This window comes from Oryza brachyantha, chromosome 4, assembly GCF_000231095.2.
Source record: "Oryza brachyantha chromosome 4, ObraRS2, whole genome shotgun sequence".
NCBI classification, from domain to species: Eukaryota; Viridiplantae; Streptophyta; class Magnoliopsida; order Poales; family Poaceae; genus Oryza; species Oryza brachyantha.
In genome coordinates, this window is record NC_023166.2 from 2,598,601 (window position 1) to 2,614,663 (window position 16,063).

Consider the following 16,063-nt stretch of genomic DNA (forward strand, 5'->3'; position numbering starts at 1 on the left):
ATAAAAATCGAATCCAAATAGAAATATAATTAACAATAAAAGTAGAATCACAATAGGCTAGGATTTTGTTTATACTTTTGTTAAAGAAAAACCAACTAAATGCTTCACCTTCGTCAAAGGAGGCGCACAACACGGACGACGTAATCTTCCATTCTATTAGGTGGAAACGTAATTTATCTTTAATTTTCTAAAATAAAATCCATTCCAAGTATAAATTAATTAACAATGAAAATAGAATCACAATACCGCTAGGATCCATTTATACTTTTCTTAAAAGAAAAAAAAGCAGCCAACTAGATGATTCGTCTCCATTGGAGGAGGCGCATAACGCAGACGTCGTCCTATTAGATGGAAATGTAGTTTAATTTTTCTAAAAAATCCAAATAAAAATTAATTAAAAATAAAAATGCAATCATAATAGCGCTAGGATACCATATATACTTTTCTGTTAAGAAAATAAACCAACCAGATGCTTCCCAAAATAAAAGAAATGGAAAAAAAGAGAAGATAAAAGAATAACAAAGAAAAGATAAAATAAGGAGAAAGGTAAAAAAAATATAATATAAATGGTTCTTAATAACAATCATTGTGCACCGTTTAAAATTAAATATTTATATCGAATAAAAAAATCAAAAGGAGTAGGACTCACAGAACATAATTGATAATGACATAACATGATTTAAGTAGACCTCTATCTCTTCTTTTGTGGTTTTTTGTGGTTGAAGGACCACCCACCTTATTTAATTTATTTAAATATTGAGCATAATTTACTATTCTCAATTATAAATTTCTCAATTATAAGTTTTTCGATGGAACATACACTTTTAAAACCAATTATATGTTCATCATAATTACTATTCCCGATTCAAAGCATAAGTTATTTTCATAATTTATTTTAATTTACACAATTAAAATTAACTTGACTCGATAGAATATTTTTTGCAACAATAAATATATTAATTATAAAATTTTAATAAGACGAAAAGTATAACATTCCATCTAAAAACTTAAAAATTTATTTATTTTAGGAAGAAGGTGTCCATTACATGCTGATGCTCAGCGGCTCACTCATGGCGTTCGTGTCCGAATTAACGAACGCAAACCAACTGACACGGCCTTGCACTATGCCTCAGCTGCGGCTGCAACTCGCCGCCGCCATCATCGCCGTCGCCGGCGCCTGCTCCGCCGCCTCCGCCAGCTTCGACCTGAACGAGGCTACCGTCGACGCCATCCAGCTCGGCTTCAAGAACGGCACCCTCACCTCCAAGCAGCTCGTGCTCTTCTACCTCGACCGTCTCAACCCGCTCCTCCACGGCGTCATCGAGGTCAACCCGGACGCGCTCGCGCAGGCGGAGCGCGCGGACGCCGAGCGGCGGCGTTCGCCGTTCCGCTGCGGCCACCCGCTGCACGGCGTCCCCGTCCTGCTCAAGGACAACATCGCGACGCGCGACCGGCTCAACACGACGGCCGGGTCGCTCGCGCTGCTCGGCTCCGTCGCCCGCCGTGACGCCGGCGTGGTGGCCCGCCTCCGCGCCGCCGGCGCCGTCATCCTCGGCAAGGCCAACCCCACCGAGTGGTCCGCCTTCCGCCCCACCCCCAACGGCTGGAGCGCACGCGGTGGCCAGACGCTGGTATGGTAACCCCTACCCACCACCCCAAGCTCTGCTTCTTGATCTCTCCAACATTTCGTCGTGTAAGCTCACAAGGTGTTTGTGAAATTGCGCATGAAGAGCCCGTACGTGCTGTCCACCGACCCGTGCGGGTCGAGCAGCGGGTCGGCGGAGGCGGCGGCGGCGAACATGGCCGCGGTGACGCTGGGGACGGAGACCGACGGGTCGATACTCTGCCCGTCGTCGCTGAATTCGGTGGTCGGGATTAAGCCGACGGTTGGGCTGACCAGCCGGGCCGGTGTCATCCCCATCTCGCCTAGACAAGACACCATTGGGTATGTAAGTTGTAACTAGCACAAGTTATTTCTCATCAAAACAATTAAAATCAACTTTTTTCAGGTAAAGAGAAAGTACTAACACAAATTGTTTGTCACCTTTTTAATTTTTTTCTTTGACCAAAGACTAAAAAGGGCCCTGCTTTTATAAAACTATGGCAATCTTTATGTCATAATCTCTACTTCCAGCCCTCCTAACATGGCGAAAATAATCATGAAAATCATTGGGTATACTAAGGTTCTGTTTAGTTCGCGAAAAAAAAAATTTTGGGTGTCACGTCGAACGTTTGACCAAACGTCGGAAGTGGTTTTCGGACACAAATGAAAAAACGAATTTCATAGCTCGCCTGGAAACCGCAAGGCAAATCTTTTGAGCCTAATTAATCCGTCATGAGCACATGTGGGTTATTGTAGCACTTATAGCTAATCATGATGCTCAAAAGATTTGTCTCACGATTTTCCACCTAATTGTGCAATTAGTTTTTTCATCTATGTTTAATGCTCTATTTAGGTGTACAAAGATTCGATGTGGTGTTTTTGGTAAAAAAACATTTTGGGAACTAAACAGGCCCTAATACTAGTCAGCCCAAAGCGTCTCCTCGAAAGCGAGCAAAAAGGGCAACAATTCAAGCCATTAGTGGAGGTTTGGATGGATTTTTCATGGCACACAAAACGAGATAAGCCATTAATGCATGATTAATTAAGTATTAGATATTGTAAACTTGAATATGGATTTATTTGATTTGTTAAGAAACTTCAATGTAGAAAAAATTTGCATAAAAATTTTGCTAACAGATAATGAGGAAACATCTATGGATTTATTTGATTTTTTAAGGAACTTCCAAATAAAAAATTTGCAAAGAAAAGTGTGTACCAGTTTGAAAATCGTCTATCCATCAGGAAAAGATCGATGCCAAAAATGATATGCATTTTCAATTTTGCCCACACATAACACCAAATTCAGACTGGGATGCAAAGACAAGTGTAGTAATTTCTCCTTTTCAGCTGGGATGCAGATTGAATTTTGTTGTTACAAACTACAACATAAAGCATATTTTGTTTCAAGTGGGGTGGAGACATCCCAAATGTCCTTCATTCTCACATCATATATCTAAAAGACAAAATCGTACATGGATTTTGTTGCGAACTTTCCATTCCTTTTCTAATACCACATACAATTTTGTCATCACTCACTACAGCATATAGATTCAATTACACTTTTCAAATGTTCCTGAACCCGTGGTTCCTGAGTACAAAAAGATCTTTGTTACCGTCTCAGCATCTAGCCTCATAACATCACTAAATGATGTTTTGCTGGTTACAAATCCTCATAGAGCTCATGAAAAGTGGAAGTTCTATTTCAATTCAAGTTTTTCTGTCCCTGAACTATGTAGCTTACAAATTATCACGTGTCCGGGTGGCTTGGTGTGACAGTTGTGTATCTATTCCATTAGATTTGAATTGTAGGTTTCTCATCATTCTTAGAAATCAACTGATATGACATTTTAAACAAGTAAAGAACGATTCATTGGACAAATTCCACAGTAACTATTATCTTTTCTAATGTAACATGCATAGGCCAATGTGCCGTACAGTGTCAGACGCTGTCCATGTGCTAGATGCCATTGTTGGGTATGATGCACTTGATGCTGAAGCCACTGGAGCAGCATCCAAGTACATTCCTAATGATGGATATGGACAATTCTTAAGGATGGATGGATTGAAGGGCAAGAGGATTGGTATTCCCAATGGCTTTTTCACTGAAGAAATATATGGGAAGAAACAGCTAAGGGTATACCAAAAACATATTGCATTAATAAGGTATGGAAAGTGCTTTTAAAATATAATGCATCCTAGCATAGGTGCAGTCAGTCTATATAAGATTTTCGAGATTTTCATATTAGAAGCATAATTCATGAAGAAAACAATTGTTGCAATAAATAATATTCTTTCTATGATGTTTGAATGTGTAATCAAATGTAATAGTCAATATTGTTTATTCCTGGCATAAAAATGAAAAAGATAGACTCAGCCAATTATATTGGGCATTGTAATTAGTAAATGATTGATTCAATGGTATGATAAATATTATTTTGTATACAACAAAATATAGTGTTTATTTATCTGAATATAGTAGGAAAATATGCAGGTGAAATATGTTTTTTTTCCTTGCCCTTGTGGAACCAACTAGCTGTATGTACATCTTGACTTAGGCTGCTGTTTCGGTCAGTCAGCTGCCCTTGCTAGGCCTGATCAAATTTAGCCAGTTCCTTGTTTCCTTGACAGGTTGGGCTGGAAAAAGGGACATTTTTCACTACTTCAAAAATAAAATTATATTTTGCTTCGTATGAATAGATTTTATTAATTTGAAATTATACATGTTACCCTATTCGCTATTTGATCTGTTTTGGGAGATGATGATGATGGAAAAGTACACCTTAGAAGGAGAATTCATTTGTTTTGAATTGGGCTAACTGATCCAATTAATGCTGTACTGAACCTTTAAAATGTTGGCTAAAATAACTTAAGATGGTATTAACATTCATCATATATTAACTCCTATCTTCTTCATCGAAGGAAACATGGAGCCATGGTGATAGAGAATATTGGCATTGCAAAAAATCTGACTGAAGTACAGAATGTTCTTTTCTCCAATGAGCATACTGCAATGTTAGCAGAGTTCAAGCAAAGCTTGAATGCTTATTTGTCAGACTTGCTGTATTCCCCAGTTGGTTCCCTTGCGGATATCATAGCATTCAACAAAGCACATCCTGTGGAGGCAAGTGTGGAAAGTAGTTGAATTAAATAATCTTTTATCATTAGCTCTCTTGCCTTTAAAATTATAAAATATACTATGAAATTGTCATGATGTATTCATATACGTATATGTTCTTGAAAGTAGGAAATTTTGCAACCCATTGCAGGAAAATAAATTTATGTACACTACAATGTTTAACTGCAATTTAATTGCCATAAAAAGAGCTTATCTCTTGCAAGTTGTTACAGGAAAGGCTTAAAGATTTTGGACGGCCCTATTTTATTGAAGCTGAAAACACCAATGGCATTGGGCCTGTAGCGAAAGCTGCAATCCAGCTTCTCAACAAGCTGTCTGATGATGGGTTGGAGGAGCTGATGAAGAAAAACCAGTTGGATGCGATTGTCACGCCCAACAATGATGGGAGAGTCTTCTTCGCCATTGGCGGCATGCCAGCGATCACCGTGCCAGCTGGGTATGATGATCAGGGAGTGCCATTTGGTATCTGTTTCGGTGGATTGAAGGGCTATGAGCCGAGGCTGATTGAAATGGCCTATGCTTTTGAGCAAGCTACCAAAGTTCGAAGGATGCCAAGTTTCAAGCACTAGTGTATGAGCATTGGATTTCGATCACTGCCAAAATAAATTAATGAAACTAGAAGCACTATTAACATAACAACAGAGTCTGCCAATTTTTTGAAAAAAAAATAGGTCTTATGTTAAACTGAAAAAAAATTAACAATAATAGTGTTTCGGTTGATGTATATATACTGTTATAATGCAGAATGGAGGGCAAAAACGCAAATGATGAAATATATATGGATAAAAATAAAATACCCGAGAAAGGGTAAAATGATGCTTTTATGACTGATTTAACCTAGCACCCTCCATCCAAAAGAGGGATGGACTGTGGCTTGAGTTTAAAAAATTAGAGGTAAAATTAGTATTATAAATCAAAACAGGGATAAGAATGAAATTGTCCCTTTTGTTTATGATATAAAAAGCTTGAATTGGTTCACTGAATTGAGTGCTTTTCGGAATAAGGAACTTGATTACTTTAGATTTTTACAATCAGATTGCCAATAGTTCGTCTACAGATCCATTCATCTGCCTTGTTTACAAAACAAAAAGGATCCATTCAGATGCCAAGAAGCACCCCCTAAGTCTTGAAATGTCTAATCTTTAATTTATTCAGTCAAATAACTAGCTGACTTTTTCTGTATTAGACCTCTGCATAAGGTTGCCAATAGAAAAATATCCAGCAGATATATGTCTTATCCTCATGTAATTCAGGAATAATGCAATCATACATCTGAGAAAGCAAAACATAATTTCAAGTTTCTCAGACGCATCATTGCTTTCAGATTGACGCCATACAAGGCCTTACAAATAATAGAATTTACACATGGAGTGGGGAGATCAACAGCAGTCGGTTAGGAAGACTTGGTTAGCTATACAACTCAATTCATTTGGATTTGAACTCAATCTGAGAACTACCACATATTGATCAAACTAAGTTTCATCTGATTTGTTTTCTTCCGACCTGAGGTCATAAACTTGTCACATCCCTACATTACTAATCACAATGTATCCATTCATATTACAGTTCCTCCCTATTCAGCAGCATACAGTCTCTGTCGAATCTCTGCTTGGCTCATTGCTGTATCGACACTGTAAATGAACGGTAGGAATTAGATTATGTATTAGCACAAGAGAAGCAGTGCTTCACTTTTCCTATGATGTTGCACTGATGATGGATGTATCAGAAAATAATGCTTACCAGCAGAGAACATCTCCAGTTCGCGCGGTCTTCTCAGATATCCAATCTGGAATTATCTCTTCCAGCAATCTTAACTGATCTTCAACTTCACCTACATATGTAGAGATTTGAGCATCAGTAATCACATTACTGACAGCAGGTGAACCAACAAATAGGAAACCACAGCATGCACATACCTCTATCCACAATCTTTGGATTGCTTGCAATTATCTTGTGGATTAGCTCCTGCTTTGTCATGACAGAGCGCTGCCTTGATTGGTAGATAAGGAAGATAATGTCAAAGATGCTTGGCAAGGATGCTATTAGTTTCTCCCTTTTAATCCGATCTGCAAATCCAGTTTGCTTCTCCTCCAGAGCTCTCTTTTCTTTGCTCTTCACCTGCAAAGGGACACACATGTTTAACATTTGATCGATGGAGCAAACTAAGATGATCACTACCACCAATCGCAAAACTTACCGATTGCAAGAGAGACTTTGGGAGAAAACTGAGTAACTCGTCGTCGCCATCAAGGGCCGATGCACTCGTGCTTTGCTTTTCTTCATCCAAGTCACCTGCATCTTTTGTCGGTGTCATGAACAGTTTAGTCCTAGCAGATCGTTTGGCCAACTTGAGTGGTGGTGTATCGCAGCTAGTGCTAGACACAGGCCTCTTGGGAGTTTGAAGAACTGGTGTCTCTGCCATTAACCTCACCGGTGTAGAGACAAACTTTGCAGGAGTTCCTTCTGAAACACCAAACTTGAGTGTAACATCCTTGCTATTTTTCTCTTGGGCATGGCATTCATCAACCACACTTACACCACCAGAAACAGGAGATCCGAGCGGCGACTTCCGGCTCAATGGAGATGCAATAGAGGGCTCAACCTTTGCAAGTGGACTGGCTGTGCTGGTGATTGCAGCAGCCGATGCGGATCTTTGCGAAAACATTCTCTTGAAGGAATGAGACATGTGTGACATTGCAACAGGCTGCCTGTCAGCTACAGATGACGATGGTAGTGCACACACAGGTTTAGGAGCATCTTCTGGCACAGCTAGAGGTGCACTTGATCTTGTCTGACTAAATGGATGTGGCAGGTCATGCTCTGGAATGTCATCTCCCTGAGAAACAAAAAAACACAGGCACCATGGTTTAGCATAACATCAAGTATGAATTCATCAAAACATCAAACTGCACTTAGTAGGAATTTTCTTTTCAGAATCATACCTCCGGGTGGTCTCTGAAGAAATCCACCAGCCTCTGTCTGAAGATTCTTCTCAACGCCGAGTACCCGGTTTCCCCCTTTTGCTTCGCGACGCCCTCAACCGCGTCAACCAGGAGGTTCACCTGCAGATCCGGCTTCATGCAGCACGTCGTCTCGTCGCGCAAAAGGATCTTGTTGATGACAATGGCCTCAGGCATTATGTACTTGAGCTGCGCAAGATGGCTGTAGGTAAACCTCCTGCACATACAATTTGTCAGTGTTGGGGACAGAATTGCGACAATCCAACCACACCAGGCCATTGTCTGAACATTCGTCAGAGAGAGGTCATACCGTTCAGACAGATGCTGAATGCTCGCACAGATGTTGGGGAAGGTTGCCTTGGATCCCTTCATCCGGAGCAACCGGGTGGAGCTCTCGAAGCAATTGAAGAACTCACAGAGCATCTCGTAGCTGACCAAACATACCATCCACAATACCAATCAATAAAATTCAGCATCTAAAATATATCAAATCTAATGCTTGAAATGGAGATTAGGTTCACTAAAGGAACAATATTTGCAATTAGCTATGAGAACAAATTGTCTCCAAACTAAGAAAAAAATTGCAGTTTCTTTGGTTCGAAAATAAATCGGTCTGGATCCCAATACGAATGGTGGAGTCTGGATCTTTACCTCTCCGGCAGCTTGGCCTTGCGCTTGACGGGGCTCCGGACGGGCGCGGGAGCAACGCCGAGCTGCCGCTCGACGGCCTCGAGCTCGTCCTCCGCGGCGGCCGGCGAGGCAGCCGCCCTCTCCGGCCGCCGCAGCTCGAGCGCCGCCCGCCGGACGCCCTTGACGGAGAACGCCACGCCGCCGCTGGCGGCCCGCGCCCTCCGCGCTGCCGACGGCTTCTCCGGCGTGCAGATCTGCTCGGCCGCGAACGCCCTCTTCGTCGGCTTCTCCGGCGTAAAGATCCGGTCCACCGGCGCAGCCACCGCCTTCTGCGGGGTGCCGACGCCGGCCGCCGTCTTGGCCCTCTTCGACGGCGTCGCGGAGTCCATCCCGGAGGCGGATTTCGTGGTGGCGGCGGCGGCGGCTGTTGGTAGGGTTTCGCGTGGAGGGGATGAACTGAGAATAGCAGCGGACGCGTTTATACTGGGGCTACAGGGTCAGATCTGGCGCGAAACATTGTTTTGGCGGGAACAGGGATGGCGCGAAGGGCTCTGGGCGGTGCCACGTGGGCGGCCGCGGCGGCGTTCGCGCCAAGGTGGGGGGTGGCTTTCGCGCCAAGTACGTGGTGGACTCAAGGCCCAGAAGGGTAGTAACAAGTGGGCCGCTTTCTTGTTTAAGCCGGCCCACTATTCTCCCTCTGCTCTTTCCTTTTTCTCTCAAAATTTCATTGGGTTTTTTTTTCCTTTTACACGTCGTGTACAACAGTACAATAGATTTTTGTTACTAATACTTTAAATATATAATGCTGCTGACTTTTAGACATGATATTTGACTGTTTATCTTATTTTAAAATTTAATCCAAACATAGAAACCCTTGAATGTCTTATCTTTAAGTTATAATGGATTACGCACTCGTCTTTTCGTTTATGCTTATTATTATAAGCTAAAATTTAAACTTTAAATTTTAAATTCAGAGATTTTTTTATCATAGTTTATTTTTTAGCCTTAGATTTTAGATCTCTAAAATCACGTATATAAAAATTTTATATATAAATTATTTTTCGTTTACCAATAGGTTGGTTGACATATTCCTTAATCAAGCCAAGAGATGGACAGCCTGATTTCGTTCAACATGAGAACTGCCCATTGGGAGTATGGGCTCAGGCGAGCGCACATGTGACTGTCGAATGATTAGTTGTCTAACTATATTGTGTCGTTATATACGGTTTAACGATACGAAGACGCAAACAAACTTATAAATAAATATGATTTTTTTATATAGATTCGGGCCACTTGCACGTAATATGTTTTACATTTTAGCCTTATTAAAAACATATTCTATAAATAGAGCTCTAAAAAAATTATCCTATAAGTACACTCTAACGCTGAGATAGCACCAGTATAGTTGGTGTTAGTGTGCATATTATTTAGCTAACCCACATATCAAAGGTAGCTTGTTTGGTGTGGTGGTAAAATACGTGATCGATCGAACCTTTTCTTTTCAAGACGCTTTATTTCTTTCTTCCACAAAGTACCGGCCGATTTTTTTTCCATGTAGCACTTTTTTTCATTTGATGTAGCACTTTTTTCTTTTCTTTTTCAGTTTTCACCCAGGTAGCAGCCGGTCGATGTTTTTGTGTGCCACTAAAAAGAGAAGAAAATAAAGTGTGGGCGAGTAAAAAACTAAAGAAAAAAAGTGTGTGCGACTAATTAAAGTTTGGGCCAAACCTAACGCATGAGTTGCTCGAGCAAAATTAATTCTATTCTTTTTTTTAAAACTACGTTGGTTAGCTCATTTCTTAACTGATCAACGTCATGTAGAAAAGTAGAGGGAATATATGAATACATCAAATCCAAAGTACGCATTAGGGCATGTGTATACTCTAATCTCGTGCTCTCCCAGTATTTTAATATATGATGTTGTTAACTTTTTACGCGTGTTTGGCTATTTATCATATTCAAATTTTTATACAAATATGAGAACATGTAAGTTATAATTAAAATATATTAATAAATAAATCTGATCACCAAAAATAAATGATAATTAAGATTTTTTAATAAGATGAATAAACAAATGTATATCAAAAAGTTAAAAGGTGTTATCTATTAAAATACACAAGGAGTACATATACTTAGAAAGACGTAGACACTGAACACCTATCTACATGCCACCGAGATATTATAAAGTTATGTTAATATAAAAAGGTGTTGGTTCTTTTTTATGACTGCCCAACAAAACATACACATAAATCCATCGAACATCTCTGTTAGCAACCCTGCGAAGGACTTACTACAACATCACCGTCGACAGATCCCCTAGTTCTCTTCACCTTATCCTAGCAAATTGCTCTAATGATCTTAATCCTCCTTAAGGCATCAATGTCATCGTTCGCCTCTGAAGTGTGTCGTCGTCGTCTACTCAAGGGTGTCGCCACAGCCGTCGCTCTAGGTGTCGCCACAGCCGTCGCTCTAGGTGTCGCCACAGCCGCTGCTCTAGGTGCCGCCACGTTCATCGCTTGCCGTATGAAGGCACCACTGCATGACCATCCTCTGCCCAAGGGCATCGCCCATGGCCACTGTTCGAGCTGAACGACATTGTAGGCAACAACTTGTAGGTTATGACGATGAACAACTGCTTCAAATTAACCAAGGCACGCCGATGACATTGTTTTCAAGGATATTCATGCCCTCACCGAGGTGCACGAGATGGGCGACAGCTCTCCTCCAAGATACAATGATCTTGTATCCTTGGTTGTGCACTCGACCAAGAACGAACTAGTAGGCTTATGTGGCATGTAACTCTCTCTATGCAAAACGATTAGACGAAAGTGGAGGTCAAAACTTTGGTGTATGACCAACAGAAACAGAGCATGGGTTATATAGCTAGATATCTCAACAAGAAAATCTTATTTCTAAGCTAGAGAACAAATAATCAACTGATTAATTTGTTGGCCTGAATATTTGCAAAGATAAGAACCTTATCTTCCACGTACAAGTGAAATAATGCAATCAAACTAAAAATGAAGTCCAAAGATACAGTAAAATTTTAGAGATATCGTTAGGAACAAAACTAAAGAATCACCTGTAGATCAACGACCGGAATAAATGAAATATAGTCTGTGCATACTCAAACATTGTCTGTGACTTTTATTCAGAAATAAGCAACAGGAAAACATATGAACTCCAACAACCACCATTGTACATATGAACTCCAACAGCCACCATTGTACTCTGCTCAAGCCACCATGCCGCCTTTCACTGCTCAAAGGCATCACCATGGTCGTTGCTTGCTGCCCCAAGGCACCACAGCCATTGTCATCTGCTGCGAGGCGCTGCTCTCTGCTCATCCACTTGCCTGACTATTGCTACTAACGGTGTTTGTTTTTGGATAAATGTAGACTTCAAGACTAGACCATGGATGATCTTGTCTTTCATGTAGATGGGAGAAATAACTGTCCATTTGTGTTCCATATATTTTTCTATAGTGATAAGTGTAGTTGTCTAGTAGTGTTTTTTTTGAGAACTTATGCATTTTATTTAGTTAGACTAAGGTTACATTACTATGGTCAGTGCAGACTGCACCATGAACTAGACAAACCAAAATTTGTGGACAAAGTTGTCTAGTAGGACCGAATAACTGATAAGCTTCGGATTTTGTAGATGAACCCCTAAAAGGATATTGACAAAGCAATCGGGTCCCTCTGTTTGATTTGATGTCGACATCGATGATGGATGGTGGAGGTTGGGCCTTGGCTGAGGGCTAGATCTATCTAGCTAGTGATGTTCCAGACTACACAACTCATAGTAAAGTCGCTCGAGATGGTGCCTGACGATCACAGCCCAACAGCGATGGGTATCGGTGCACAAATAAAAGAAAACATCTGACCTACAAGAAACCCTGAGGAAGACTAGGAAATAATCTAGCAACTATACTAAGGGTGAAGGATGCTCGGACCACCCTCTAGGCCTTGCCGGCAGAAAGTCACCGAAAACAACGAGGGAGGAGGGGTTGGAGGATGATGGATCTAGGGCTACTATAGTTGGATGGGGAGGAGAAGGGAGCTCTCCAGAGAGTTCACTGCATTCTGAACCCAACTATTTCCCTTCTGGTAGTATTTACTTGAGCACCAAATATCCAAAGGGCTGATTTCCACTAGGCTAACATTGATTTTCTATTGAATGTATGGTAGGTTTGTATCTATGTTTGCATTCCCTCTCCACTATCTCACATTGCACAACCCATCTCATCCATCTGATCACACCGATAGCTGTGGATCCCTTGATCAGATGGTTCATATCCTTACCATGGACAACGTTATGTCATGGGGGTTATGGAATTATTATTATAATACTCAAAATACAATCAAACACATCATGTAGAAACACAAGATCCACTGGATCTCTTCCATGCTAGATCACAACCGTCAATATATTAGGCACATTTGCCATTATGTATAAATCTATATGGATGTGTTTGGTTGCTTGGATATGCTTTGTTTGGTTGACCTTGACCCAACTGAACATACATTGCCTACGAAATGTTATGGTATTTGGTTACTTGTGCAGTTGTGTTGGTCTCACTAGACCACGTATATAAGTTGTTTGGCTCACTGCATATACACCCGATGAAGGTAAAACACATTAGTCACTTTGAGTTTTTATGTTCATGCCATCTAGGCCTTGTTGATGCAAATTCTCCACTTCGCACGTTGTAGGCCTAGAAGATCTGCTTAGCTTCAATGCAGGTCCTGAAATTTCGGGTTCGAGGCATGCTAGTCGATTTGAACCTGCAATCGACATGGAAAAAGAAACCAACTTAAATCCAATCGGTCACCGGGCCGATGAATGATTTTGTACTAGCCGATTTGGCCTATCATATTGATAGATCGATTGGCTCTATGCTCTTACAAGCATTAAGTATAATCTAGGTAATGGAATAGAAATACTCAGTAAATGAGCCATTCACTAATTAATCAGATCATTTTGCCACGCAAATAAATCAACAATGTTTAGCAAACCACAAACAAGGTTGTGTTAGTGATCATTGGCCATGAACAAGGAAGAATGAATAATTTCACTTTGGCAATTCACTGACTTGACCCGATATGACTTATGTAGATCCGACCAAACTAAGGTAGTGCAAACCCATACTAATCCAAGATTGATGAACAACCTTAATAAAACTACCTATTAACTATTGATCAATCAAACCGTTAAACCACGAAAGCACTATGATAAACCATTGGATAGAGCTCTGACGGAACCAAGACCGACAAAAAGTAATTTAGCTGATAATACCCCTTGCTGAGATAACCCCGCAGATCGAACTCAATCGATGCAGTACATGGTCAATAACAACACATAATAATCATCAAATTTCCCTCAACCACCCACGATGATTGACCGATGTCGGTTCAGAAATCAAGCCTAACTCGAATCTAATTAAGTAAATTAGTAAACATAAAATGGGTCCTGACTAGAATATCGCGCCAAGATGAGAAAGTCTTAATCCAACCAATGATATTATTCACCAATTCAATAACCAAACAAGAGATGCGGTAATCAACCCAAACTGGAACCGACCCAATAACCAGCGACTACATCAGATCTATTAAGGTGTTGAACCGAATCAATACAGCCCTAATTTCACCAACATAATCACCATAAGTCAGTAGCTTACCTTGAGCTAGAGATTGAACTAAAACAATGCAGCCCAGTCGAGATATCGCACCGACAAACCATGAACTAAACGACGATGTGCCAAAATGTGTTGAGATGGATCTAAAAAGCTTACAAAACCTAGGGTGTATATATTTATTATAACCTTAGGTCAAAACTTATTTCATATCTGGTTACAAACAACTGGCCAAATGTCTAAAACAAAAAAAATATCTAACTAATCTAAGGAAACTATGTGGGCTTGATTTGGAAAGCACCAATTCGGTGAATTAATCACCTTCCCCATACAAGCATCACCTTCCAAACTTACACCCCCATACTTAGGAAAATTTTGAAGCCCCCTTATGGAAAGTTTCTTCAATGCGCGGACTTCTGATCCTGCCTCAACGGTTAAAAAAAAACCGAACAATCGCCAATGGTTGCCAAAATTCTGCCGTTTATAGGCCCATAAGGAATGAAGTAAAAAAAATATTTCTAGCCATGCATGCTCCTCCTTTTTTGCACCATCCGTAACAGGCCCACAAGCTAACGCAACCAACCAAACAAGGGTGGTCTGCATGCTTCGATCGTAGCCAAGGCCAAGTTCAGCCCACCAAATGCACCATGTAAAAGTCAACATCTATCCGCCCATGTCACCTAAAATAGGAATTATTGGACCCTCTCATTCTCACATTAGTGATCATTTTGTTATATGATTATTCTTATGTTTTTACTTTATATGGGCCGCCTATTCATCAACCAACTAATTCCTTTCTTGAATATTGACCAATTTTTAAATGTTAGGATTGTTCCAAAGATTCGTGCAACACAAATAAAACCCTAATATTCTCTTCTTCCAATCTAGGCGCCGCAATCATTCACTTGTTCCCCATGTGAGCCTCTTGTGCCCCACCACCCTCACATATTGCCCCCAAGCTTTTGCAAGGCTCATCAACCACCGTTTCCCTTCTCCTCCGTAGTCATCAGCTCTCCTCTTCCTCAAGTATGGCTTAATTGCTTTCACCCACCTCTTTTCTCTCTATGATGGCTAACATTGTTGGATTTGCTGCCACCTCTGAACCACTTGGATGACAAGAGGAAGCCACTGATGTTAGCCCATAACCTTCCTCATTTCTTTTGGCCGAGGTGGCATCACCATCGGGTTTCCACCTCTCAAGGCATCACTTCAAAGCTGCCCTCTCCACCCCAACCCCCTCCAACCTCCTCAACAATACTAGCGAAATAATATGGTGTGCTTGTTGGAATTGTAATTCTTGCTAGTGTCACATAAGCATCACAGAAGATGTCGTCCGCCAGTGAGTTTTTCCTTAACTATTTAGTTGCCTCCACTTGTTCTTTAGGATTGGATGTTGAAGATGACTCAGGGATTGTTAGATTTAGGTAACTGGTATTTGAGACACATGATGCATAGAAAGGCCGACTCTATATTTAATATTCTAGAATAAATCTATTCTATTTTTCAATGTTCAATTTGTGTCACATCTTTATCCTTTTAGGTTTTTTTTTCTAAACTCTTGTAATGAGGTCTACGATATACACTAGTAATTATATAGACTTACTTATGCATGATATTTTATGGAGATATTGCCACAGGAGATGTTTTGTTGTTGGTGAGTTCTTAATCAACTGCTTCATCGCTTCTACTTGTTTTTCAAGATGTTGGATATTGAGAAAATGCCTCTCACCTGATGCATAGTTATGACTAACTCCATATTTCATATTTTTAGAATATCTATCTCCTGCTAGTTTGCAATGAATATGTTCATTTGTGTCGCATCATTTTCTTTGCAGGTGTTTTGTAATGTTCACCGGTTAGTATTTAGCCTAGACTTAGTTTTTCAATGTCATGAGAGATTTAGAACCCATATACTCGAAGAAAATAATAGGTATATAAAAGATTAGAGAAGAAAAAATATAAAGATTTTATCCCGTCATCCTACTAGCCTAAACAAAACCCAATTCTATCTACGGGTGGGTTACGTTTCACACATCAAGTGCACCCACATACAACCCTACAAGGCTCTTACTATCTCCCCTCTCACCACTACAATGCCA

General features: G+C 40.6%; 2 protein-coding genes across 2 annotated transcripts; one reads left to right on the forward strand and one right to left on the reverse strand.

Moving 5' to 3' along the window:
- Positions 1-1,047: 1,047 nt before the first annotated feature.
- Positions 1,048-5,550, forward strand: LOC102700421 (probable amidase At4g34880). Its single transcript, XM_006652050.3, has 5 exons — positions 1,048-1,631; positions 1,731-1,945; positions 3,524-3,766; positions 4,523-4,724; positions 4,952-5,550. The coding sequence occupies exons 1-5, from the start codon at positions 1,053-1,055 to the stop codon at positions 5,306-5,308; spliced, it is 1,596 nt and encodes a 531-aa protein (XP_006652113.2). The 5' UTR covers positions 1,048-1,052; the 3' UTR covers positions 5,309-5,550.
- Positions 5,551-5,944: 394 nt separating this feature from the next.
- LOC102700425 (CDT1-like protein a, chloroplastic) lies at positions 5,945-8,718 on the reverse strand. Its single transcript, XM_006653118.3, has 7 exons — positions 8,351-8,718; positions 8,010-8,129; positions 7,682-7,916; positions 6,937-7,575; positions 6,656-6,857; positions 6,480-6,570; positions 5,945-6,370 (listed from the first exon to the last, which is right to left on the reverse strand). Exons 1-7 carry the CDS (start codon positions 8,716-8,718, stop codon positions 6,313-6,315), a joined length of 1,713 nt encoding a protein of 570 aa, XP_006653181.2. The 3' UTR covers positions 5,945-6,312.
- Between the last annotated feature and the right edge of the window lie 7,345 nt (positions 8,719-16,063).